At 43.7% G+C, this 27784-nt stretch overlaps 1 protein-coding gene across 1 annotated transcript; it reads right to left on the minus strand.

Moving 5' to 3' along the window:
* Positions 1–51: 51 nt before the first annotated feature.
* On the minus strand, positions 52–27784 carry VSIG1 (V-set and immunoglobulin domain containing 1). The gene is made up of 9 exons (XM_079961721.1): positions 27666–27784; positions 22975–23089; positions 19701–19861; positions 15583–15681; positions 10566–10764; positions 7492–7653; positions 4966–5085; positions 4038–4176; positions 52–2599 (listed from the first exon to the last, which is right to left on the minus strand). Exons 2-9 carry the CDS (start codon positions 23063–23065, stop codon positions 2407–2409), a joined length of 1164 nt encoding a protein of 387 aa, XP_079817847.1. The 5' UTR covers positions 23066–23089; positions 27666–27784; the 3' UTR covers positions 52–2406.

Raw genomic sequence — 27784 nt, forward strand, 5'->3', positions numbered from 1 at the left:
TTGGCATTTGGTTGCCTGATGTGTTTCTTTCATTATAAAAGAAATGTAGAGTTGTAGATTTCAACAAAAGTTTATTATGTTTTGGAGTAACAAAAGAATCACTGCAGTTTTCTCACCCCTCATCCTGTTACACATGTAGAATTGGAAAGGGACCCCAAGGGTCATCTAGTCCAACCCTCTGCAATGCAGGAATCTTTTGCCCAACATGGGGCTCAAACCCACAACCCTGATAGAAAGAGTAACCCTACATCACTGATCACAGTTGAGTGGGAGAGCAAATGTGTATTACTCATTGGTAACATATATTCTATAAAAGCAAATAACAGAAAAAATACAGATTTGTTTGAGTATAGAGACTGCAGTACAAGACAGAAGGAAAATTAAACTAAACAGCTAAATACTTCATCCAAAAATTATATTCATGTTATAAAAGGAAAAAGACATCCTGTCATCTTGACTATTAAGCATCCCAGTGAAGCTACAGATGTTAAAAGTTTTTTTAAAAAGGTAAAGGGACCCCTAACCATTAGGTCCAGTCGTGACCAACTCTGGGGTTGCGGCGCTCATCTTGCTTTATTGGCCGAGGGAGCCGGCGTACAGCTTCCGGGTCATGTGGCCAGCATGACTAAGCCGCTTCTGCCGAACCAGAGCAGCACACGGAAACGCCGTTTACCTTCCCGCCGGAGCGGTACCTATTGATCTACTTGCACTTTGATGTGCTTTCGAACTGCTAGGTTGGCAGGAGCAGGGACCGAGCAACGGGAGCTCACCCCGTCACGGGGATTCGAACCGCCATCCTTCTGACTGGCAAGTCCTAGGCTCTGTGGTTTAACTCACAGCGCCACCCACGTCCCTCAAAAGTTGACATGGGTGCAAATTGAACACCATAATTTTATCAGATAGCCCAAGCTAGATGTTCCACGGTGTTAAACTCTATCCAATATTTAGAAACCATATCAGCAACCTTTACCTTGCCTATTTATCATCACTTGGCAGGGGCGGGGTAGATATAAAACTGGGGCGGGATTGATGCAGGCAAATTCAGCGGTGAAGTTTAGATACCCTTAACTTGAAACAAGTCCTCATTGTCCTCCAGCATTTGCTCTAAAGGATATTTGGTTGAGAGCTATGATACAAAATGAAACCTTAGCAGTTTTTAATGGGAACAAAGAAATATACATGAATGCATGGGTACACAGGATGTAAACGCTGTACTGTATTCCAATATACTCTTGCAGCAAGAGAGAACTGCCTGCAGAAGTATACATTATAATACTCGTCCATGCATAACTTTCCATGAGGATGTTTTTCTCAGAGAAGCTGTTGCACAGGAGGATGTTTCTGAAGTTCCCTGTGATTGGAAGAGGAGGCTCAATGAGCTGCTTTTAGGAAAGTTGGGACTGAGAAGGCCCATTGCAAGACAGAGCTGGATGCAAGCTGCTTTTGATCATCCCCATAGTAAGTGCAGTTATTATGTAGGATGAAAAATGTAGTTTGGCAGATAGTTCTAGGATAGCATTATTCTGAGTAATAACTTAAGCTGTAAGCCATGGAAGAGCTATAGTTGTTCTAGAGCCTAAAACATCTCATCCCATTTAATAAGGAAAATGCAAAAGAATAATGTATCAGCACAGCATTGTAAGTGCTTTAAAAATATGATTTTTACATATATCTTAAAAGTAGGGGTTGCCAACCTTAAGCCATGGGTACACTTGCATTTTTAAGTGTGTGCTATGGGCTCCAGACTCTGGGCATTTCAGTAGAATTAATCTGAGCCTGGAAAGTACTATAGAGATGATTGAAGGAGTGGAGAAGAGGGCTGCTCTTCCAACTTCCTCCTTCAGCTCTGTGTACTTTTCCAAGGGGAGGGGGGGAAAGGTGGCCACCCTGACCACCTCATAACCAAGAAGACAGTGAAGGGGAGACGTCAGAGGTTTTGTGGGTACCAAGGCAAGACCTCAAGAGCATAGGTGCAACATTTGCAATATGTGTGCTAAAGGAATAGTACCTGCCTTTCTTTAGCTGTTTGAAAGCATGGGGTCTCTAACTCCTTAAAGACCTGTGCTCCAATTCTGAAACCTACACACCAGTTGAAAAGATAACCAGTACTGCTAACCTGCTGGAGGAGAAGGGGGTGGGAAGGTGAGATAGATACTGTGCAGCAGTGTGCATGCAGGCCCAGGCCAGGGGACAAAGCTACCATGCATGGTTCTGGGTCCTGGATGTTCACATACAGCCAAGGGAATCACATGCTGAGCAGCCTTTTGTGCATGCAGGTCCTGATCCAAAAGGGGACCTGCATGTAGAAGCCCTTGCTGCACTGGGGGAAGTGGTTAAAATGGTTGTGCTTTTTATAAATTTGTTTCTGGACAAGTTGCTGTTGGGTTCCCTTAACGTGAGGAAAATTTAGGCAACTGGTTGGCGCTCCATTTCTTGTGTCGCATTCTCAGGCATGGCAGCAACCTCAGCCTCCTCTGGGGTGCTGTATTCACTGGTCTCATTGGATTCTTTGCTTGGTGGAACAGCTGCCACTGGGGCGCTTTCTTGGCTGGGCACAGCAGTGTAGGCAACATTCAGTGGTTCTTTATGAGCCACAGTCCTGCAAGACAACAAAGTAAGAGCATTAGTATTCAGAAATTTCATGCAAAACAGAGAAGGTTGTAGTACCTTTGGGGGGTTTTTTATTTGGTTGTTGGTTTCGTTATGATTTTATGTATTTGATATTTTATGTGAACTGCCCTGAGACCTTCGGGTATAGGGCAGTATAGAAATTAAATAAATAATAGTAGTAGTAGAAGTAGTAGCCAAATCAATTAAAGCACAGGTGTCTCTAGGAATAGTTCTCCCTTTTCCATTATTCCCCACCCCCATCACATTTTTCAGATGGCTCATGGTTTTGAAGATAACAACTCAACAAGCTGCACAGCTACAATGGCTATAAGAAGACAGAATTATAGGGTTGTGTCCAACACAGTGCTAAGTTATAGTACCTTGATGTATACTGCAAGCGAAATGTTTTGCTTCAGCAGAATGTTGTAGTGCAACAGAATGCAAAAGCTGATTGCAAAGCCTATTGTGCAATAAAGTCACCAGCAACCTGTTGTACAATAAGTTTCTGCTAGCCCAGCTGTTGTGCTGGATTTCTCTGTTGCACAGCATTAGAACTCACCTGTCTGTTCGCAGAAGAGCCCTTGTTCTAGCAGACAGACGGCGGATATAGCCCATCATGTCTGAAGCAAACTTAGAGCAATGCCCTACCTACCCCGTGCAGGCAGCAACTACAGCGGGTGGCGCTGTGGTCTAAACCACTGAGCCTCTTGGGCTCGCTGATTGGAATGTTGGCAGTTTAAATCCACGGAGCGAGCTCCCGTTGTTCTGTCCCATCTTCTGCAAACCTAGCAGTTCGAAAGATGCCAGTGCATAGATAGGTTCTGCTGCGATGGGAAGGTAAACGGCATTTCTGTGCGCTCTGGCTTCCGTCACGGTCTTCCGTTGCACCAGAAGCGGTTTAGTCATGCTGGCCACATGACCTGGAAAGCTGTCTGTGGACAAACGCTGGCTCCCTTGTCATGAAGTAAGATGAGCGCCGCAACCCCATAGCCGCCTTTGACTGGACTTAACCATCCAGAGGACTTTTACCTTTACCTTTTTTTACAGCAGGTGTGAGGAACCCTTTTCAGCCTGAGGGACACATTGCCTCATGGGCAATGTTCCAGGGGAGTTGTGTGCCAGTGGTGGGTGGGGCCAGAATAAAAGTGGGTGGAGCAGTTGTTATGACTCTTTTTGAACCTTTGTATAGTAGGCTTCATTCCAACCACAAATATGTCAGGTTTCTGTACACACACATATCTGCAAGCAGGAACCATTACTACAGTTCAAATAAATATTTCAGCCAGGGAAAAGAACTGGGGAAGAGCATGGAGCGGAGCCAGTGGGAATGGAGCGTGGCCAGTGGGGAGCTACAAGGGCCAGACAGAGAAACCTGGAGAGCTGCAAAGCTGAGCCCCCGAAGCTGTGGTTCCCCATGCCCAACTTACTGCATTTCACTGATTGCAGCTTTCTCTTTTTTCTTCTTTTCTTTCTCCTTTGAGGCTACAACCCAAACAATTACACCAATCAGAGCAGCTGCCAGAATTGCTGCAATTAATGCTCCAACAATAATGCCACCTTCTGAATCTGAAAGAATAGGGAAGCCAACTCATTTAATATATGGAATGAACTTCACAGATTAGAAGCAATGCACACTGAGAAGCCGATGCGCGCCTTCTTCAGGTGTGCTCCCTGCAAAGCGAAAAAGGTGGTCTGTTGGGGCAGCAGGCCCATTGCTGATCTTGGGACCCCAGCAGATGCCTGACCTCACCACCTTCTGGCACTGGCCCTTCAACAGGAAGGTTAGGAGAACATATTTAACCTTCCCTGCTGTTTATGACTAGCTAGCTGGAACACAGCCTGGAATGTTGTTGGTGTTGGGACGTTTCCTTTTTATTATTATTCTTTGGCAACTGAACGTTTTGAGTAGGTTAACAAAAGCTGGAAATGATTCTGACTCCACATTTCCTTTCAGGTCAGCAGCAATTGATGTTCTTTCAGCAGCTCAGCAGAGAGAAACAGTTTCACCAGTGGCAGCTCAAGGTTTTGAAGGGGCCCTGGGCAACCCTCCACGGCCCCCTCCCGCCCTCAGCAAGCCTGCCTGTTCAGTGCAGCAGGTTCAGGAGGCTTTTGTCAGTGGGATGTGCATTTTTGGCAGATGCCTGAGTTTGCCATCCCTGGCTGTAGCACCACATCTTTTAAATGTGTCTTTTCCTGTGTCTGTTCTGTTGTTCTTGAAACCATGCAAAGCACCTGTTCAGCTCAGGTCTTGTGTCAGCCCCAGACATCCTGGAGCAGCTAATATTTGGGAATTTCACTGAATAGCTATTCCAAATATAAAGAATGAAAAGGTTGACATAACTATAGCAAACTTACGTTTTGTAGTGAGGTCGATTTGGCAGGTGCTGTTTCCAAGAGAGTTAATAGCTGTGCAACGGTAGTAGCCTTCTTCAAACTTTGTCAGGTTTCCTATTACCAAGCGACCACTTTGAGGAACTGTAACAAAACGAGAGAGAAGTTGAGGTTTAATTTGTTTACCTAAGACATTCATACATTCCCACCCCTACCACATTCAGTCAAAAAGGCTGCTAAAGCAGCTTACAAAAATCATTAATAAGATGGTCCCTGCCCTCAGCTGCACAACCTCAGGTGTACAAGAGGTATGATGCACAAAGGAAAGGGAAGAAGCGGGGAAGGTAAGTTCAAGGTGGGGTCAGCTGCCTGTCAATCCACTGATCTCCTGATGACATCCAGTGACTGATAGGTGAGTGGTCCTGCCCACCTGTCAAAATCAGCACGGGCTGTGGGTTGGGAGAAAAGGGTCTGCAGGGAATTTGTTGGTGAAGAAGCACCATGCAGGACTGAACTCTTTGTTTGGATGGTTGTCCAGTCCCTAAGAAGGGAGAGCATGAGGGACCCAGGCAGTGGCCCACTGGGAGTTCGCTTCTGGACAACAGACAGAGGAGGCATGAAAGGAACTGCAGTACAGTTTTCCCCACTAGAGGGAGATGTTTTGTTTTGTTTTGTTTTGTTTTTATATTACAGCCGTTCTTTCTAAATTTGCATCTATGCATATAAATCAGCATGTGCACATCCTATGCAAACCAGTGCCCTCTCTTCTTCTTTTTGGTTTTCTTCCTTTTGGGGTGAACTGTGGGTGGCCACCCTATTCATGTCAGGTGTCTCATGAGGGCTGTAGCTCAGTGGTAGATCACCTGCACTGTATGCATAAGGGCACTTGTTCAATCCCCAGCACCTCCAGGTGGGGCAGGGAATTATCCTCTGTCTGAAATCCTAGAGACCCACTGCCGGTCAGTGTAGGCAACACTAACCTAGGCTGGCCAACAGGACTGACTCAGTATCCTATGACAGATTGCATAAGAGGAAGGACCCTCTCTACCACACTGAAATGCTCTTGTTTAGAGGCAGTTTTTGGTTTCCATGCTTGCCAAAGGGATTTAAAGATTTGTTATTTAGAAGAGAGGTAGCAGCACGTTCCCTTGTGAATGGGGCACTGGATAATATTTTGTGGGCTTCAACTTCAGGAAGGTCAAATGTTAAGCAAGAGTTCCTAGCTGTTGAAGCAGGTGAATAATGGGACTCTTCTGCATAAAGGGGTGGCAACTGTCCTTCTGCTGAGGTTTTCAAGGAAAGGCTGGGCACTGACCATCATCAGGGTTACTTTCAGTGTAGAATAAAGGTAAAGGTAACAGTAAAGGTAAAGGACCCCTAACAGTTAAAGTCGAGTCGCGAACGACTCTGGGAGTGCGGCGCTCATCTCGCTTTACTGGCTGAGGGAGCAGGCGTATGTTCACAGACAATTTTTCCAGGTCAGCATGACTAAGCTGCTTCTGGCGAAACCAGAGCAGCGCATGGAAATGCCGTTTACCTTCCCGCTAGAGTGGTACCTATTTATCTACTTGCACTGAGTGCTTTCAAACTGCTAGGTTGGCAGGAGCTGGGATCGAGCAACGGGAGCTCACCCCGTCGCAGGAATTTGAACCGCCGACCTTCCGACTGGGAAGCCCTAGGCTCAGTGGTTTAGACCACAGTGCCACCCTGCTTTATTCATCCTAGATGACCCAAAGCTTCTTGCTACTTAGAGTTCGGGCAACCACCAGTATTTTTCAGGTGTCCTCTTTAAGCCACCACATCAGGCTTTGCATATTGCCTAAATTAGGGATGGGGAACATGTGGCCCTCCAGATGTGCTTGGACTCTAGCCCAAATCAACCCTGCCTAGCATGACCCAATGATGGCAGCTGAAATCCTACGACATCTGGAGGCTACAGTTTCCCCATTTCTGATGCTCAGAGCCAGCCCACACCTAAGGCAGGGTGTTATGTACTGAGTTGAATAGGATCCAAAATGCAGCAGTCTGATTGGTCCTACAACAATAGGATCCAAAATGCAGCAGTCTGATTGGTCCTAGACCAATGCAGAGTATGATTGGTCCGCAGCAGCCACCCAATCCAGTTCCAGGTGGAAGTGAATCCACAACCTGATTGGCCTACAGGAGAATCCCGGAATTAGCCAATCACGTAGGGCCCATTGTGTAAATAATGTATATAAAGCAGACATCCTGGGGGAACTTCCATTCCTCCTTACCACTATGAGCTGAATAAAGAGCATGAAATCCACTCTCGACTCTGAGTATATTTCACAGGGTGTGGCAGTCACCTCAGGCAGCAGAAGGCCCAGAGGCACTGCCACTGGTGGTGAAGTGTTACCAGCAGTGGCACCAGCTTCCAGTGAGATCTCTCTAAAATCTCGCAAGATATTGCAATGCATGCCAGATCTCAATGGAAACTGTTGCTGTTGCTTTGCAGGCACTGCAAAGTGCCTTAACCAAGTTAAGAGGGCCGCTCCTGCCAACATAACTTAATACACAGATATTACTTACTGTAGTTCCCTTTCACGTGTACGGCTGAATCTCCTGATACTCTGTGCCAGAGATACATAGGTTCAGGCATCCCCGTTTCAGAAAAGCAGAAAAGGGTGATGGCGTGGCCAATTTCAGCCTCCTTATCTTGAACAAAGCCACAGTGAGGCTTGGAGGGGGGGACTAGAAAACAACAGCAGAAAAGGCAGATCAGTGAAGTTCTCCCTGAAATCTGTGGCATCATTATAAATATGCCCTGTCCCAGTTATTCTAGAACTATCGGCGAGAAGTAAAATTATTTTTTTAAAAAAATTAAATCACTTATTAGATGTTTTATAAGTTTTACATCACCAAAACAAATAAATTAATTCAGCAATACGAAAGAAAAACACAGGACTTTTAAATATATATATAACATATATATATATATTTCCCCCAAAAAACTACTTTAGCCCTTGAACAGTAAAATAGATTTATTTGCATATATGGAGCTGGTAGGGCAGGAGGCAGGAAGCCCAAGCAATAGGAGGAGCCAGAGCCAGTGACAGGCAGGGCCAAGTAAGTCTAGTTTTGTCCCCATCTTCCTCCTTGGTGGGTTCTGCAAGAGCAACACTGACCCTGAGTGGTTGTAATGAAGAAGTTAGACAGATGCCAGGGTTGGCTAAGACTGAGGTTGGTGGGGCAGTGCCCCATTTGCCCTGAGAAACCACCCTCCACTGCTTCAGGGGGCTACCATCACCACCACCTTTTAGGATGGGGTTTGGGCGGGGTGGTCGCTAAAGATTTTTATATTATTTCTGCAAACCTTTGTTCCTTCAAGTCAGCTGACATTTCTTCCCCATATAGGTGGTGCTGCTTTGCCTAACATAATGGCTGGCACTCAGGAGAACTGAGTTCTAGGGCCACTAGGGGGTGCATCGGAAGATGGCTGACAATAACATCTCTCCGACGCACACGAGGTAATTTGGAGGCTATGATGGGAGTAATTAGCCTCCCTACCCCCCCCCAGGATGGTGGGGGGACTGCCTTGCCTGCTGTGCCCTATACCACCCCCGAATTTGTGGGGATGGGGGCACTAGGCACAAAGCCCTCCTGTGGGATTCTGGTGCTCCTGGACGCCGTCCCTGATCTGCGCCACTAGCTGCAAGAACTTCAAAAGAAACAATTTGGATGAAGGAATGCACATATTTCAAGGAAGGAGGGGGAGTAAAAGACTGCTAACAGAAGAGATCTCTGATAAAACAAGACAAGATTAAATTATGAGATGATACACCAAGACACGGTATGGCAAATGACTGATGGGGGAGGGGGAAAAACTTTCCTTTCTTTCCTTATGTGATTAAACAAGAATCCCCTCCCCTCACGAGTCAGAAATGTCGTTTTAAGGACTTAAGCTGTGGATTTAAGGCTGTGTGGAGATAAACTTTTGAACCAAAGCATGTTTTAAGAAGAGCGTGGAATGTACAAGAGCTTTGGAATGACGCAGTTAAAAATGCCGTCACCATATTGGGAAGTTCTGTCGGAGGACTTAAGTCTGAGAGGAGAAATAGAGAAATAGAGCTGTTTTTATATTGTGGGTGAAACTCCTCAGTGGGACTTAAGAATGACAGTTCTGTAATTAATGATGGAAAGAGCGCTGTTATCTATGAATGCGATGATATATGGAAACCATCTCGATTTGAGGATTGGAAGAACGGGAAAATTCACACAGGATTATTATTGGTGTTTATCGGCTTAAGGAGACTATCAGAAGAGATCATAAAGAAAAAAGAGAAAATATATGAACAAGATGTGATGTGGAAACAGCAAGATAAGACTGGATAGAATTATGAACCCTGTTTGGACTGATTTGGATTGATTTGGACATTAACGCAGTAGCAAGAAGATGATCAGAATCCCCCTTCGGATCTTGAAATATGGGTCCCCCCAACAAAAATTTAAAATTCGGCTTTGTAATTCAGAATTTATGTGATGTGATTTAATTTGATTTGATTGGCCGGTTAATAAAAATTTATTTTTTAAAAAAAGAAAAGAACTGAATTCCTTTGTATGAATATATAACAATAATGATAAGGCACTTCTCTGTAAAAAAAATCCAAAGCCACTTATGATGAAAGTCACCCAGTAAAAACACTTAAAAAGACTCACATAAAACTGACAGTGTAGCAACAATCGAGTCAGCAGAGCAGGTTTTAAAAATTCAGTAAAAAAAAAAAATGCATGTGAAAGAGCCATGGATCACCCATTAGAACCATGTTGTTCTAACATTTTGGCTGTGCCTCTTGCAGTCAAAAGATTGCCTAGAAAATAATGTGGCCCCCAGGCTTTAAATCAGTTTCCATCAGCCCCAGCTAGCATGGCCAATGGGTGCTGGGAGTTGTAGTTGTAGTTCAGCAACATCTGCAGGGCCACAGGTTTCAGTTTCAGTTTATTACAACAGACAACAGACATGGAGCCAAAACAAGGCAACTGAAAAACAAGTGAGAGGTAACAACATGCTTGGTAAAATTCCCAAGGTATTCAGAACTACAAGGTGTTAGCAGACCTTGCAGTTTGGATGAATTGTATTGGAATAAGGACTTAAAATTTCTGGAGTTAAAGGCTTTACTCATGCAGGAGCTATTTACAGAATACGTAGAGATAAGAGAGAAAGTGACAGACATATTGCTGGGAGAGAGCAGCAAACAAAATGGCTCAGCTTTTAAGGGTGAAGTTAACTTACGCAAAGCAAAGATTACAAGCAAGTGCTGGCTAGGTTGCTATCCAAACAGTACCCTCTTGTGGTTTAAAGTCACATGCATTAACCAGAAACTCAAAGAATTAAACATCGTTCTTTGAGCAACCATAGGAGGAACTCACTTGCCCCTGCCTCCAAAATAGTCCAAGAAAAACTGGATGGGCTATACACCTAGAATGCTATATATCAGCTGGAAAAGAAACATGAAAACCTGGGGACTGGAATGCCAGGGAACAACTGGCTGGAGCCCTGATCCAGTTAGGACCTGTTTTCCAGTTAGGATCTGTTAACGCTGAGTCTGAAATTCAACATAGTGTACAAAATCAACAGGAATGAAGAAGAAGAAATAAATAAATACCTAGTACGCTGACAGACATTGTTTTTTCACCCTGGGTATTTGGGTTTTCAGGGTTGAAAACTTCACAGGTATAAATACCAGAATCCGATGCCTGCATGTTTAAGATGGTTATTGATGCATTTCCTAGTCCGGTGGCGGCTCGAATGCGACCATGAAACTGTCCATAAGAATTCGAAAAGGATCCCTGCCGATAATAAATCTGTAGCACAAAATTTAAGGTCAATCACAGTCATAGTAATGAAATAAGACATTTGTATTTTCTGTTTTTTTAAACAAATATTTACTTCCAGTATCTCTATGTTATCTTTCAACAGTTGTAAGATTGTTTTTGAGCTCCACATGATCACAGCACATATTTTAGGGTTGCTATATTTCAAAAAGTGAAACTCCAGACGCAAAAGTTGTTGAGTTTTTGTTGCTGAGCTGTGTCATTGACACAGGACTTTTCCATAATTCTGGCATCGAGTTACCAATTGCCAATGTCACATTGATCAGTGTAGCTGCTTTGCAAAACATCATGAAAAATAAAGTGAGTGAAAAATGGACCAATAATTTCTACTAGTTTAAGTTATAATGATCAACCCCTGTCAGCCAGCAGCAAAATCATTCTGTTTACTTTACAGATCAGCTTGATTGTATTCAAAGAAACACTCATGCAAATGGATGCTGGATTGACTATTGCTTATCCTCAATGTTATCTAGACACTGCCGTTGACTGAAAGCAGGCTGCACCCTAAAACTACCAAGGGCTGTTGGTTACTGCAATAAGTAACATCCCCCCCCCCAAAAAAAAGGGTCACACAACTGAAAGCTGTTGCTTGGGGCTGTTCTATGCAACATTGCATCTCCTTCCCAACTAAAAGGAGTGAAATGGAAAGATTTAAAAGTCACAGGGGACTATAAAATGGTATAAGGGTGTCCCCAGAATGTCACTCTGCAGGAATGATTCAATCTCACACCAAAACTTTTAGATGTGAGCATTTAAAGTAGATTAAAAAGCTTTGTCACTCTAGCACACTCACAATATTTTTAAGTGTGTGTGTGTGTGTGTGTGTGTGTGTTGCAGTTTGGAAATTGATGGGAAAATGCACTGAAATGTGTGGGGTGAACGAAAATCAAATCAGCACAAATGCTCATTGTCATATAACCTACTTACAAACAATTCTGAACAAATGCTCAGTAAAGACCAGATATAATCTTACCTCTGCACAATATTTGGGCAAGCCAATCAGGGCAAATGCTCACTAAATGGGGTAATCTGGAAAAGCCCTAGCTGAAATGAAACTATGTGAATAATTTTAGTGTACTTGGCCACCAAAGGCCTTGTTTTCTTCTAAAACCAAAGGCTTCAACTCCTGGAAGAAGAATTGTTTATTATGGCCTCAGATCAATTAACATTCAGTGCAAAAAGAAAAGATACAACACTTTTTAAAAGTACAATTAAAATGCAAATACGTTTTTTTTCCCTTTCAAGAAGCCAGCAGAAAACTCTCTCCTGATCTGCACTGAGGCCAGAATTTTTTTTGTGACCCTCTGAGCAGGGCTGGCCCAAGACATCTTGGCACCTGAGGTGAACCACAAAACAGTGCCACCACCCTGTCAGGGAAGAAAGTATGAGGGAAGATCTACATCAGGAACAAGGGGAGGGGGGAGATAAAGATCTACAACGGGATCTGCTGCTCTTGTGCCTCCGGCCTCCTGAGATGGTCATCTCACCTTGCCTCTCAGTGATAAAAGAGAACACATTCCTTAAAAGCAAAACAATACCAAATTTCTGGGAGAGAGATTCACAGAAACGTTATCAATAAAGAGATAATATAAAGGCTTGACTCCTACACAGAGAACTCAACATGGTCAAAATCTGACCATCAGCTAATTCTGCCAGCAACTCTACTCTTTCCTGAGAGATATAAGGAATACATTTCCACTGTAAGTATGTATTTCCTCTGTACAAAAACAATATAAAAAGAGACTGCTGGATCAGAACAAGGGCTCATCCGGTCCAGCACTCTGTTCTCATGGTGGCCAACCAGATGTCCAGGGGGAGCCCACAAACAGAACCTAACTACAACACGGTGATACCCAGAAACTGGTAATCAGAGACTAACTGCCTCCAACATGGAGGTAGGGTATAGCTATCATGCCTAGCAGCCAACCTCTCCTGCAAAGAGAAGTGTACTGGTAATGTCAAAGTTCAGGAGCTCACCATGGCAGCTCCTGTAGCCACAGTCCATAACCCCGATCCACACTATGCCTGATGTAAATTTTGGAGGTCCCTTGGCACCCCCAGGTACAATAAGTCTACCTCAGCATTGACATTACCACCTGCTCCTCCTAATCATCTTTTCTACCAACTGTCTGCATGCCAGGTAGAGGAGTAGCAAGCAAGCAGTCAGTGGCATCTACTGCTCCCTCTCTGGCCCTCCATCCAAGCCAGAGATAGATGAACAAATGGGTTGCAACAGGAAAGAGAAGAAGCAGGTCCAGTGGGTCAGCTGCACATGCATTACCTACGAATCCCTTGTGCACATAAATATACACCCCAAAGCAGCAATGCACAACATCATTAAGTTTCAGCTGAAAGTATTAAATATAAATAAACAAGAGATTACAAACAAATACCACATATGGGGGTAATATAACCAAGGGCAGCCCTAAACATAATAAATTGCAGTAAGCCAAACAGACCAGAAATCCTTAGCAGTAGAGTCCTACACTGATGGCACTTCTAAGGAGACAAATCCATTCTTTGGTCTTCCCTGGTAGAACCATGGTCATCATAACCTGCCCTGAAACCCAAAGAGCTACCTCTGTTATTATCTATTATGATTGCTCCACAGATTCCTTGAAGGATCAGGGAAGCCATGAGAAGACATCACTATGGCTTTGAACAAGGGTGGGGAACATGTGACCCTACAGATGTTGTTTGACCTATCAGCTACAGGCAGCATAGACAGTGGTCAGGGATGATGGGAGCTATACTCCAACAAGAGCAGAGGGACACAGGATTCTAGAAGAAACCAGTAGCTACAGAAGAAGGCACTAGCCCTTTAATTATCCATCCAGGGGTGAAGGGTGAGGCCCAGGGTATAAAATTTGGCACTTGCACCAGGACACTGTTGAGAGAACTCGTATGTTCTGCCTCAGCTGCAGGATCACTAGCTATGGTCACAAAACCCATGTAAAGCCTTCTCTAATGTGCTGATCCTGCTTTGCCTAAACTTCCTATCTGGTTGGACCACTGGGACTACTGACCTCCTGCTTGCATGGTTCATCACCTATACACCCATCATGGTTACTAGAACATGAATAACTACTGCAAGACAAAATAAAAAATTCCTTCCAGTAGCACCTTAAAGACCAACTAAGTTAGTTCTTGGTATGAGCTTTCGTGTGCATGCACACTTCTTCAGATACCATGCATGCACACGGAAGCTCATACCAAGAACTAACTTAGTTGGTCTTTAAGGTGCTACTGGAAGGAATTTTTTATTTTGTTTTGACTATGGCAGACAAACACGGCTATCTATCTGTAACTATTGCAAGGTTATATCTGTCCAAACATGGTCATAGTTGGTGAATCTCCTGAAGCTGAAAAAAGACACTCTTTGCTACCAAGGACACCTGATGCTCAAGTGACAATTCTGGATCCAAGAGCATCCCCAAGCTATGAGCCTACCTCTTTAGGAGGTGTGCAATTCCATCAATAGCAAGTTGAACACCACAAAACTGTACAGATGAACCACCCACCAACAAAACGAAACAAAAAACCCCACCCCCTAACAGTGTTTTGTTAACCACCCACCAACAGTGCCCATCTTTCCTGGATTGAGTTTCTTAGTCCTCCACCAGTCTACTACCATACCCAGGCACCAGTTCAGAACATCTACTGCCTCTCTTGGATTAGATGATTAAAAGATATAGAAGTGAGTTTGGATTATTTCCCTTTTTAGCATCTGCCAAATCTGTCAATTTCAGTTTCTCAGTCTTAAATTCGGTTCTCTACATTTCTGCAGTAGTTCACTCCCCACCTCCCACCCCCCAAAAAAATCCTCATCAGCATTTTAATGACATTTTCCCTAATATACACATTTTTGCAAGCAGTTCCCCTGAATGCATGTTCGTAATTTTCACTAATATATGCATTTATATACCCAGTTGCACCAATATACACATTTTTGTACATATTGCTTGGTTGCCGAACCACATCACAAAATTTGGAGAAGTGCGAATTTCAAAGGATAGCTGAATCCTTGACTGCAGATTGTTCTGGAATTAAGTACTTTAATATTCAAATCCCAACTGAACTAATCAACTGGGGAACTTTGATTCTGTCACATGAGGACTTGCTGTGACAAAATGAAGATTAATCCTGAAATGCAATCTTAAGACTGTGTGAGGAAGAAGGTTAGAGCTTATATTTGAGAAAACCTAACTCCAGAAACCTGCAAATAGGATGTAGAAGAACATAAATAACAATGCTAGATATCAAAGTAATATGTTATAATGAGCAGCCTTTGGAAAACTCAGTTTCATAATGAAAAATAAAAACATTTCCTTAGAAAGCTAAAGTTTAAATACGTGCATATTACCTGTCATGTGTTATGGAGCAGAAAACTGGACCATGACACAGAGAAACATGAACAGCTTAAGAACAACACAACATGCCATGGAGCATGCAGTTTTAGTAATATCATTCAAATACAGAAAAACTAATAACTAGATATGACAGAGATCAAAAGTTACAAATATAGTGGAAAAGGACGTGGTTAAAATGGACATATGCAGAATCGGTGGCAAGAGGCGACTCAGGCTGCTGGAACAAAGCAGTGTTAGTATGGAGATGCTACAATTGCAGAAGACCAAGGGGACGATGTGATGGATGATGCGTGGATGAACTAAGAGCAGGGATTATGTGGATGCAAGAAGCAAATAGCAGAAAGTGATGGAGAGAACTTGAAGAGGTGCAGATCCAAAGACGGACTTCAGATGCTGTAGAAGAAGAAGTTTGCCTTACCTTATTAAGCCAGCTACACCTTCCCCGTGCATCTGTTAGGTACACCATCATTTGACAATGATCGATGGTCTTTTCATCAATAAGGTGGCACGGGGAAAGCTGCATTTGAGTAGAAATGGGCTGAGAGATGAGTTGTGACTTTGAGTTTTCATACAAAACACAGAGCACTCTTTCAGTGGAGGCAGCTCTAAATGAGTTGGAGGGATACTGACGTAAGAGGGATTTAGTATAGGGTTGCCAGGTTTATGGGTTCAGCCGTGGGACTGGAGTTTTGGAGTCCATTCTCGAAGGGCCGGAGTGTTGGGCATTTTTCAGCCTGAAAGCCACATTATCTCATGGGGGTTGCTTGTCTGCGATAGGTGGGACCAGAGGCAAAACTGGGAGGAGCAATAGGTGTGATGTTTACCTTTGGACAGCGAAAGCCAGAGGTTTCTACATGTGACCACCACCTACCCACACCTGTCTATCTATCCAGGAAAGCAAAGTACATTATTACAGTTCAAGAACACATTCCAGTCAGGCAAAAACACACAAGAAGGGCACAGAACAGGACAATTGATGGGTGGAAGGCAACGTTTAGGACTGATGCTCCCCATCCCTGCTCTAGAAATATCAGAAGCTGCCTTATACTGGGTCAGATGGTCAGACCACTGTATATCACCTGACTAGCTGTGGCTCTCCAGGGTTCCATGCAGGGGAGATTCCCAGTCATACCTGGCAGTGCTAAGGATTGACCCTGGAACTTTTTTGAATGCAAAGCCGATGCTCTGCCTACTGACCTACAGCCCTTCCTCTGTGTGTTTGATTATCATTAAGAGGGAGGGGACAAGTCCAAGTATGAAGGAATTCATAATTTCTAAAGCATCAGATAGATATAGAAGCTTGTTAGCTTAACCTGGTATCTTCTCCCAAAGGAAGTAACCAATCATGTTGGAAAGAAAGGTTTCATAATATGCCATCTAAATTAGGGAGGTTACAGGTATGATGTCATGGATCATAGCAGGATTATAGTATTGCAGAGGAACATATGATGCTCCTTATGCCAAGTCAGGCTATTGGTCCATCTAGCTCAGTGCTTCCCATACTTTTGGGGCCACCACCATCCTGGTTCCATAAGATCATCAACAATGCCCCTACCCTACAAAAAGCATTATTCAGAATAGTGGCTTGCATGACTCACTAAGAAAGATAATAACACAATAAAAATTCAACACAGTAGCAGTAATAGTCATAAAGGACAAATTAAGTGTTCAATTAAATTAATAATCACATTACATTCCTTTTTGATTAAATATTTTCATGGCACAGAATAAACATTGAATTGTAGCTATACCATTTGAAGATGTCAGCATCAACATAAACTATATTCAGGTTTTTTTAAAAAATACACTTTTTAATAGCTGTAGTTCCCCAGGAAAACTAACTTACAGGTACAAGTGTGTGTGTGATTGATGCACACACAAATAAATATATACTCTGATCTAATATTGTAGTTGGAAAAAGAATGCACAGCAAAGAATACTGCACGAAAAATATTTTTAGGCATTTTTACTCATGAAAGCATAAGGGTGAAGGAAATTATAGCAAAATAGTTATATATAAGTACTTAACAAACATATACAAACATCACCCAGCGCAGGTGTACAGTAGCTAATTTATAAGAAAATCAGTAGTTATTGTCAATAATTGGCTATCTTGTTACTTGTGACATTTCAGAAGCATAAATACAAACAAACATTACCAAAGTAAATAGCTTTGAAAGAGATAAAAACAGTAAAATTTAAATACAAAGCAAGAGAGGGATTTGTACTAGGTTCTAGCCTGGTCATAAATAGGTGATCAATGTGCGCATAGGGGCCCATGTTCCTATCACCCCCTTGGCTCTTAGTGTCCTGCCAGGTAATCCCAGCACCCAGGTAATCCCAATCCCACTTTGGGAACTGTTATGTACTGAAGTTCTCACCCTGGGCCAGCAGGGGGATACTGTAGATAGTTATGCAAATAAGGGATCAAAAGTGCAATTCAGTGATTGGATAGTTTTAGAAAATTGTTACAGTTACATTGTACTGGAGCTCTATATAAGCAGGCTGACTGAACCCTTCAGTTCAGTTCTGTTCTGGCCTGTGAATAAACAAGAGTTGTTTGAAGAATTGCTGTGTCGTCTGATATGTTCACCCACAATTTAACAGGAACCACTGATCTAACTCATTACCTTCTCGCTCTCTATGGAGATTCTAACTCATTGTTGTCTAGGCTGACTGGAAGCTGCTATTCAGGACTTGAACCAGGGTTGTTGCTTTAACTAGCTCTCCCTGGAGTTGCCTTGGATTGAACTTGGAACTTCCAGCATGCAACATACCTACTCAACCTCTGAGCTGAAGCCCTTCCATCTAAACCTCAGGAGAGCAAGTTTAAATCACAGGACTGCCTCATATTACAACCTTTGGATGTTAGCCTTGGCATTTCATAGCAGAATTATTTTAAAATGCTATTGCAAAACACACTCAGCATTTTGAAAGAGAAAATCTTGCATCAAATAGGTTGTTCCCCTCCCCAACCCAATAATGGTTGTTCCATTATTCCCAGTGGAAAATAGAGACAGGAATCCCACCAAATGACACCACAACAATCCTATTCCCCTACCCTGTTTTTTCACCATATTTGTGGTTATCTGTAGCTCCATCTCCTGACCCCTTGCCTATCAGAGTTCTGCATACTGCAGAGTTCTGCTCCATCCCATGACATCAGAAGATCCTGCCCCCTGGTTCACAACGGCATGAGTCCCTGTGCACAGATTCAAAGTCTTCCAGAGTATTGTTTTCTGTGTCTGGCCTGATTCTGTGGCACACCATGGCAAAAATTATCAGGCTGTGCTCACAGGGTGATCATATTAAAATACTGGGTTGTATATTGGGTTGAACAGCCCCTGTTCCTCCTTGAATGGAAGTACACAACCTGAAGGCATAGGAGAGCACGAGAGAAATGAGTGGTTGCCTTGGACTAGCATATGGAATCCTAGGCATGTCTTCTGAGAAATGAGCACCTCTGACTTCAATGGGGTTTACTTCCAGGGAAGTGTGTGCAGGATTGCAACCAGAATGTGGTAAGAATCAGTAGCCAGTAAAGTGAGATACAGGGAAGTAGCCAATAGGACCATTCCCCAATCCAACAAGTTTGCAGCCACTGCCCTCAAGTCAGAGCAGCTTCAAGTATTTTAATTAAGGGTATATTTAAGGGTGGAATTTTAAAAAAAGGCATGTAAAATGACAGATGGAAGTAGCTCCCTGCTGTGAACCAAGATTTGCTGCTGTGTCACATGGGCTAGCAAGCAGGGTGGGGCAGAGCTGTTTACCCTGGCTTCCTAGCACAGAGGTTGATCCTAGTAACCGAGAGGAAAAGGGAGGGAAGGTCAGCGTGATGTGGGCCTGCACCACCCCACCTTCCCTGCTGCCCCACCCTTCTCCCTCTTGGTTACCAGAGCAACCCAGGTTGGGAGGCCACATAAGCAATGCCTATCCCCACCCCACCCCACCCCACCCCACCCCAATGGCTACTACTGGTCGCATGTGAAATGCTTCCTTCATCTTGTGGCTGCCAGGATGAAGAAAAATAGAGGTTTTGCTCAAGACGGTTAAAGGATTAATTCCTGTTCGAAGTTTATGTCTCCTCCTGCTGTCCCAAGGATGTACCCACTTCCAGGGAAACTTAATTATTGAGTAGAGCAGTTTGATCTTATCCTCTGGTGGTTAGAAGTGACAGGAGGGTGCCAGCACTGAGCTGACCTCCTGGTAGCAGAGTTGCTGCTGCGCACTGGTGGGAGGGAGATAGTTGGGAGGTTTGTATTGTGCAAAAGCACCAATGGAGCCATATGGTGCCCCTGCCAGTGTGTTTGCACCACATTGAACTCCATGTCACCTTGCCCTGCCCACTCTCCCTCCCAGTAAGGGGCACAACTCCACTACTGTGAGGTCAAAATGATTTTTAAAGAAATATTTGGGCCTTTCTTAGAATAACTTAAAACTTCATCAAAAACAGCAATTCGCATTCAAAGCTATTGGTAGCAGGCGATACATAACTAAATACATGGCTATATAGATATATTTCTTAAAGCTTCTTACTATTGGACGGTTCTTCGAATTGTGATTGTAGAAGCTCCACTGAATGAGCAAACCAGATACAGACATCTCCGTTCTGTATGTGCAAAGAAGAGTGACATTCGCACCAACGGTTGTGTTCACAGCAGTTTGTGGCATAGTCACAATCACACAGCTCACAGGTCCTGTGGAAAGCAAGGCCAAGCAGGTCAATCAAAGGCTGTGAGAAGCCAAGGAAGTAATACACTGTTCCCATATGTTCCTATGTGTTCCCTCCATTGCACCATGATCAAAGGTCCTATCCAGGTTTGCCAAGTGAAGTGTTACATGTGGGTAGGGGCTTTTCGGCTGTAGCATCAACTTTATAGAATGCCCTGCTCTCTGGATGGAGCAGGGCTGTAGCTCAGGGGAAGGGCATCTGTTCTGCATGCAGAAAGCCCTAGATTCAACTCCTGACACCTCCAGAAAGGTTGGGGAGTTTCCCCAGTCTGAAACCCTGGAGAGCTGCTGCCAGTCAATGTAAATGATGCACTGAGCTAGGCCTGACTCAGTTTTAAACAGCTTTGAATGCTTAAGGTCAAAGGTAAAGGGACCCCCGATCATTAGGTCCAGTCGTGGCCGACTCTGGGGTTGCGGCGCTCATCTCACTTCATTGGCCGAGGGAGCCGGCGTACAGCTTCCGGGTCATGTGGCCAGCATGACTAAGTCACTTCTGGCGAACCAGAGCAGCACACGGAAATGCTGTTTACCTTCTCACCGGAGCGGTACCTATTTATCTACTTGCACTTTGACGTGCTTTCGAACTGCTAGGTTGGCAGGAGCTGGAACCGAGGAATGGGAGCTCACCCCGTCGCAGGGATTCAAACCGCCAACCTTCTGATTGGCAGGTCCTAGGCTCTGTGGTTTAACCCACAGCGCCACCCATGTCCCACAGCGCCACCCGCATCCCTTGAATCCTTTGAATGCTTGGCTCTTTTTATTTGTCCCATCAAGTTAAAGCATGGCTTTTCGGGGTAGCTTTGGGAAGTCCATCAGGCTGCGGATTCCTAACTCCGTTGCTTTGGTAGTATGCAAGACTCATCTTCCGCAGTTATTTTATGTTGGAACAAAGATTCTTGTGACTAACAATTAAAGACAAACCATTTTATTATGGCATTACAGGAATAAGTTTGTTAGTCTTTTTATAAGAACTTTGTTCTTTTTGCTGCAATACAGCTACTCTTCGGGAAGATTTACATTGGGTGTTTTTCTCCTTTGTATTCTGCTGGGCATTTTTATTATGTTTTGAGGTGGTGCCATTTTAGCAGAATAGGTGCAAGAAGGCCATATGGAATTTGAAACTGATTTCCACCCAGTCTGAACCTAAAGAACACTGGCATATATAAATAGAAGATAGAATAAAATTCTTCCAGGTCTGGAGGACACTTATTGTTCACAAATGAAAAGGACTTGATTTTGGCTAAGCATTTTATATTGTTTATTTATTTTAGTCACTTTCCACAGGCACAGATCTGAGTGGTTTTGCCTGTGCCATGCCACTTTGCCCCAGAAAACCCACACTTTTGTGGGAAATCGGGATTCTGCAGAAAACCCCATTGCCATTTAGCACAATACTGCAGATGTTCCCAGAGAAAAGCAGCATGGCAAACAGAAGTGTAGATGAGGCCTTAAAGGTAAAGGTAAAGGTACCCCTGCCCGTACGGGCCAGTCTTGACAGACTCTGGGGTTGTGCGCCCATCTCACTTAAGAGGCCAGGGGCCAGCGCTGTCCGGAGACACTTCCGGGTCACGTGGCCAGCGTGACATCGCTGCTCTGGCAAGCCAGAGCCGCACACGGAAACGCCGTTTACCTTCCCGCTGGTAAGCGGTCCCTATTTATCTACTTGCACCCGGAGGTGCTTTCGAACTGCTAGGTTGGCAGGCGCTGGGACCGAGCAGCGGGAGCGCACCCCGCCGCAGGGATTCGAACCGCCGACCTTTCGATCGGCAAGTCCTAGGCGCTGAGGCTTTAACCCACAGCGCCACCTGCGTCCCATAACCCACAGTATAAAGGTAAAGGGACCCCTGACCATTAGGTCCAGTCGTGGCTGACTCTGGGGTTGCGGCACTCATCTCGCTTTATTGACCGAGGGAGCTGGCATACAGCTTCTGGGTCATGTCGCCAGCATGACTAAGCCACTTCTGGCGAACCAGAGCAGCGCACGGAAACACCATTTACCTTCACGCCAGAGTGGTACCTATTTATCTACTTGCACTTTGACGTGCTTTTGAACTGCTAGATTGGCAGGAGCAGGGACCGAACAACAGGAGCTCACCCTGTCGTGGGGATTCAAACCGCCGACCTTCTGATTGGCAAGTCCTAGGCTCTGTGGTTTAACCCACAGCGCCATCCGCATTATATTTAAGTCTAAAAAGGCATAGGCATTCATGAGAGCTTGTGCCAGCCTAGTGTAAATGTTTCACCTTATAACAACTGACAGGTGTCATATCACGAACTACCGTACTTTTGAAACTCAGTTTTCTATGAGACATACAGTACAGGTTCTTTGGATCCAGATTATAGGTTAGTAATTAGGTAGTTCAGTCTTCCATGTGTATTAACTCAGAAATAGGGATGGAGGAGAAATTCAATTCAGCAGGCCAGGATTATCAAATTCCCACTTTCAAATGCAAACTGAAACATAGTGATCCTCCCAAATTAACACCTGAATTTTGCAGTGCAGTTCCCCCAACCAAACATGCTTACAAAAACTGCATATATTAGAGGAAATTGTGTGCAAAAATGAAGAAATTGGTGTAAATAATATACATAAATGAATGTTTGGTGGAAATTGTGTACATTAATCAAAACTGCATATAAAAATATGAAGAAATTCACACTAAAGTGCTGGTGAATTTTCACAAGCATCTGTAAAAATATCAAATTGCTGTAAAATGTGACAGTGGTCAAATTTGACGTAATGGTCAGATTGCTGTAATATGTGGAAAACTGCATTTAAGATTAGAAAAATTAGAAACTGAGAACTGAAACTGACAGATCTCTCCGTTCCTACTCACAAATCCCACTGCATTAAATGGATCTTACACCCTCTGAATTAGTAATCTCCGAGTTTAAGAGATTCAACAGTTTAGAAAAAATCACACAATTATCAATGTATAAGAAGTCTTTAAGCTATGGAAAAATTATTTTTGCTTTAGCTCTATCCCAAAATATATATTGCCTGTGTTGACCACAGTCCAAAAAAGATACGCCCTTTCATTCTTGTTTAATTTCAACTGCTATATTGCACGAGTCTTACCTGTGATTGCTGCTAGAATTACAAGTATCTTCAACATGGTTGCTGGTGTCTTCACAGGCCCAGAGAGAAAGCAACGCAGATGCTGTTGCATGAAACAGCAAATCCCAACTGAGGACTTAAAAAAACATGCTCTAAGTTTCATTTTATCAGGTAGAGGTATTGGTAAGTCAATAAAACTTTTTTGTTTTTCAACTTTATCAGATTCATAAGACTGTTCTCAGGGTAGCTGGCTGTATGATTTGTTTAGCTGAAATCATTTCATTGGGTGTGTGCTGTTGGGATATGTGTTAATAATAAACCCAACAATTCTGTAGTGCACACAGGGCGAGATTTTACCATCATTATTCATGATGAGAAACCATTTCTGTGGCTACTGTACAGAATTGTAGTTGCGTTTCACTTGAGATGCAAGCTTCTAACTGATTACACAGATTCCAACAGAAGAAATAGTCTATGGGCCAAGAAGGGTGGTCATTACCATCTGGAGTGAATAAATGAGCTAGGCTCTCATTGGGAGATAAAAACACCCAACCTTAGTTATGTATAAAATAGCAAACAAAAAAAACAAAAAAAAACAAAAAAACACCCACATAATATACAGTTTGGAGCTATACCTTTTGCCTAATTTGGACCCCAGAGGTCTCAAATTCACTGGAGAACATCCATAATGTATTAAAATAATTTGGGGGAGCATAATTGAAAAGACACAAACAGACAGTGCAAAACCAGTAAGTCTGGCCTAGGGAAAATACATTCTGCCCCCCCACCCCAGAGTTTCATTTCCCAGTCTTTAGATACTATATATTTTGGCTGGGGTTTTCTTTTTTACTAAGAAAACATAATTAAGGTGGATTTGGTGAAAGCTATTCATTACAGATGGCCAACATGGCTGATAATTCTACTATGATCATATACTATCAAAACAAGGGTACCTTGTTTATTTACTCCAGATGGTAACAACCACCCCTTTCTAGAGCCCTGAACCCCAGATCGATATAGCTGCTGGCTGATGTAACCCCAAACCATGGGTTAGCAGTATGTGAATGAGCCTACCATCCTCTCAAATTTGCATCCTCCCATCCTCATGTATGGCCAGAAGGTGGAGCTTTTGCCTTTCATTTGAGTTAACGGCAGTTTGACATTTCACTTGAACCAGGGATTGCTGTTTAATACCAACAATCCAAGGGTTGTGTAGATGCAGAACCTTTTTCAGCCAGAAAGCCAAATCCCCTTCTGGGCAACTTTCTGGGGGCCAGAGGTAAAGACTGGCAGAACAATCCATACAAATTTTACCATTGAATAGTAGCCTAGTTTTCACGCTGGCCTCCTACTCCCCTATCAGGCAAGCAAGAGTCATTATTAGATTTCAAGGACATATTCCAGCCAGGAACAGACACTCTCAAGCACTGTGGGAAACAAAGCCAGTGAGGGTTATGGTCTGGGGAAAGATGGTGTGAGTGGGGAGGGGACAAAGTCTGCAGAGATTCCCAGGGATCAGAAATAGAGGCCTAGAGGACAGCATTTAGCCATCAGTTCTGATGTTCTCTGCTGCTGATGCAGTACTAAAACCATGATTTACAGTTATGTCTGAGCAGAGCTTTGTGTCTCACCACTACCTATTCCTTGAAAAACAAACAAATGGGGGAAAAACCTATCCAGTCTAGTAACTGAGATCTGGTTATGCCAAACATCTTCCAACATTTTGTAACTGGCTATGCCCCTGCACTGATGTTTTGTGGTCTAATAATTTTGTGCCCTTTCAAGTGGGCCCTGGAGTTAGACAGTTTGAGGACCCAAATGGATGGGGGCATGGGGAGGGGGAGAGGAATGTCAGATGGAGAAGTCTGAGGGAGAAATAAATAGCCAGGTAAGGTGGATTTAATTCTTCCCCTTGTCCCTGATGTAGAGCTACACTCTAGTGGGGAGATGCCATTTCACACCCTCCAACATTTCTCCAATGAAAATAGGAACATCCTATTCTACGTCAGGAAGCTTCTGATATACTTCTGTCACCTTGAGCCAATTAAAACATCTCCGCCTGACCTACCTCACAGGATTGTTGTAGAGGAAAAAAATATGTGAGGTAATGGATCGTGTACAACACCTTCCACAGACAAACGGAATGAAATTAAAATTTTAGCTATAAGCTGCCCTGAATCCCTGCCAGGGAAAAGGTGGGATATACTACTAGTAGGAACAACACCAACAATGGAAATTGAGAATGATCAGGAACATACCAGAGAATAAATCCTTTTGAACTCAGTGAGTCTTACTTCTCAGTAAATGTCAGCATCACAATTTCCTTTATTTAGTGCAGGCATTTTATTTTCAGTATCTACACACATACGCCCCCTCCCCCACGCCACTTTAAATTGTTTTCTGAAACATGGAGGGAAGGAAAAAGAAAAACAGGGACATTCTAGGGTCAAATCAGAAACCAAGATGGTTTCTGTAATTCCTGTCCTGGAAAATTGGGACACTTGGAGGGCATGCTATTTTGCGGTTCGTCTCAGGTGCCAAAATATATTGCGCCAATTGCACACTCCTGTACATAACTATGTAAGTCCCACTGAGTTCAATGAAGCTTACTCTCTGTTAAGATTGCAGGCTGCAGCCCAAGTTAAATCATTGCTCATTATCTTTGCCAATAATCTAAGCATGAAGTGTCTCCATTCATGCTTATAAAGGAGAATACATAAATTTACTGTAAAACATGAAAATATGATACATTTGTGTCTATGTAATATTTTTGCTTTTAGCTTAGTGAATTCAAACATTAAGGCTGCAGTCTAAACTCCACTTTCAATAAGACTTCCACAGAATTCAACACCTCTCTATTCAGTAGAGTAGGTTTGAGTAGCTCTGAGTAGGTTTGGTTAGGATTGCGTGGACAGGCGGAGTCCCCAGATCCCGAGTGGTCCCCCCCCCCCGTCACGTGGAATAACGACTCTAGACAATGTGCTATGGGATTAAATTGGCCACAACTTTATTAAATTTCAAATGTGGCTTGGCTCAGGCATTGGGCGTTCTCCCTCCCCAGTCCCCAGCCGGGGACCTAGGGAGCTACAGGGTTATCCAGTGTGGGGGGGGGATGGGCTGGCTCTGGAGAACATATGTTCGGCGTACGGTCAAAGCCTCCCTTCAGAAACCCCTTTAACGGGGAACCCTGGTATCGCCGCTGCAAAGAGGAAGATGGACTAAAGGATTCCGCCCAAGGCCTGATACCGCCAAAGTTGTGACGTTTTGCTACGGGAAAGGCAAAACCTGCCAATGCAGGGAAATTCCTTTCCGGCCCTTTAACAGCGACCTTATCGTAGCAGCGCCCGCATACCTGTGGAGAAAGGTTAACCTGCAAAACCTATGAAGAAAAGTTAACCTGCAAAAGAAGACATTAACTGAAGGTGGGTAGGGTGGGAGAAGCTCTGGAGCCAAGTGAGCATTCCCAGGTAAGATCCACCCTCTATTGTGTGGGCAGGTAATCCCTCCCCCTACCTGGCCTGGTTTCCCTGGCAACGCTTCCCCCCAGGTGGGATTGGACAACTCACTGGGGTAGGCAGGGACCTCCAGGTATCCCACCTGAGGGAAGTCAAAGCCTATGCTGATGGGGCCACTCCAGATCCAGGGCTGCACGCGTCCACGCAAAGGGCGCCCCCCGTTTTAAGCGGGGAGCGGTCATTATGCAGTAAAATCTCTACCCTGGTTTTCTGGTCTTCATAGAGTTGGTGGGAAGGAAGGAATTAAGGTTGGAAAGGAGCTGATATTTGCCTCACAACCCTCAGCCAAACAGAAGTTATGAGGTCTGCCTAATGAATAGAATACGTTGCCCCCCTTCCAAACCCTAGGTCTCTCTTGAAATAATGCTGCATCATCAACAGACCCAAATCATTATTTTCTGAAACAGACTCTCTACCAGCCAAGGCTTTCTCCAGCTGTTAGTGCAAGGCATTAACAAGGAACATTAGCTGGTGCCTGCAATATACATTTGAGAATATGCAGCTGGTGGCATGGAAACACTATCTCAAGATAGGCTGGAAAATTAGCTTCAGTACCAGGCAGTGCATGTTAACACATGAGTCAACACCAAACAAACGGAAAAGGCCAGTACTTAGTCACCTACATTTATACACTAAATGCAAATACAGTGAGCCTTCTGTAGAAGTAGAAAAGCATGGACACTCTCACCCAGGAGAAAACTAAGGCCCTTAATCCACATCCACACACTGCTAGTTCTAATCAGAGTAGGCCCATGGAAAATGATAGGCATGACTATTCGATCCATTAATTTCAATTAGGTCTGTTCTGAGTTGAACTTAATTGGGTTCAGCCCGTGGTATTTCACAGACAAGCCGCTTGCAACATGTGTTTGCAGCCACCTTAATAAATTAATTTGCTTGTTCCGTTGTTACTTCCCACAATGTCTTGAAGTTACTTACAAAAACAAACAAATACAATACATACCCCACATAAATATTATGTTTCAGTTTTAATGGCAGACTCAACGCTAATAATACGGGGGGGGGGGCATTAAAAGAGGATTAGATAAATTTATGGAGGATAACTTGTTTTAAGTTATTTTTTAATACTGCTTTTAATGCCAGAACCCTCCCTGGGACCCTAGGGTGAAGAGCAGAAAGAAAGAAAGAAAGAAAGAAAGAAAGAAAGAAAGAAAGAAAGAGCCAGTGGCTACTAACCCTGATGAATACGGTCTGTCTCCACTATCGCATGAGGGGTGCTTCTGAGGACCAGAGGCTGGAAAGAAACCACAGGAGCCAAGAGTGCAGTTGTGCTGCAGTTTGGCTTGTGGATTTCA

Source organism: Podarcis cretensis (assembly GCF_951804945.1).
Source record: "Podarcis cretensis genome assembly, chromosome: Z".
Classification (NCBI taxonomy): Eukaryota; Metazoa; Chordata; class Lepidosauria; order Squamata; family Lacertidae; genus Podarcis; species Podarcis cretensis.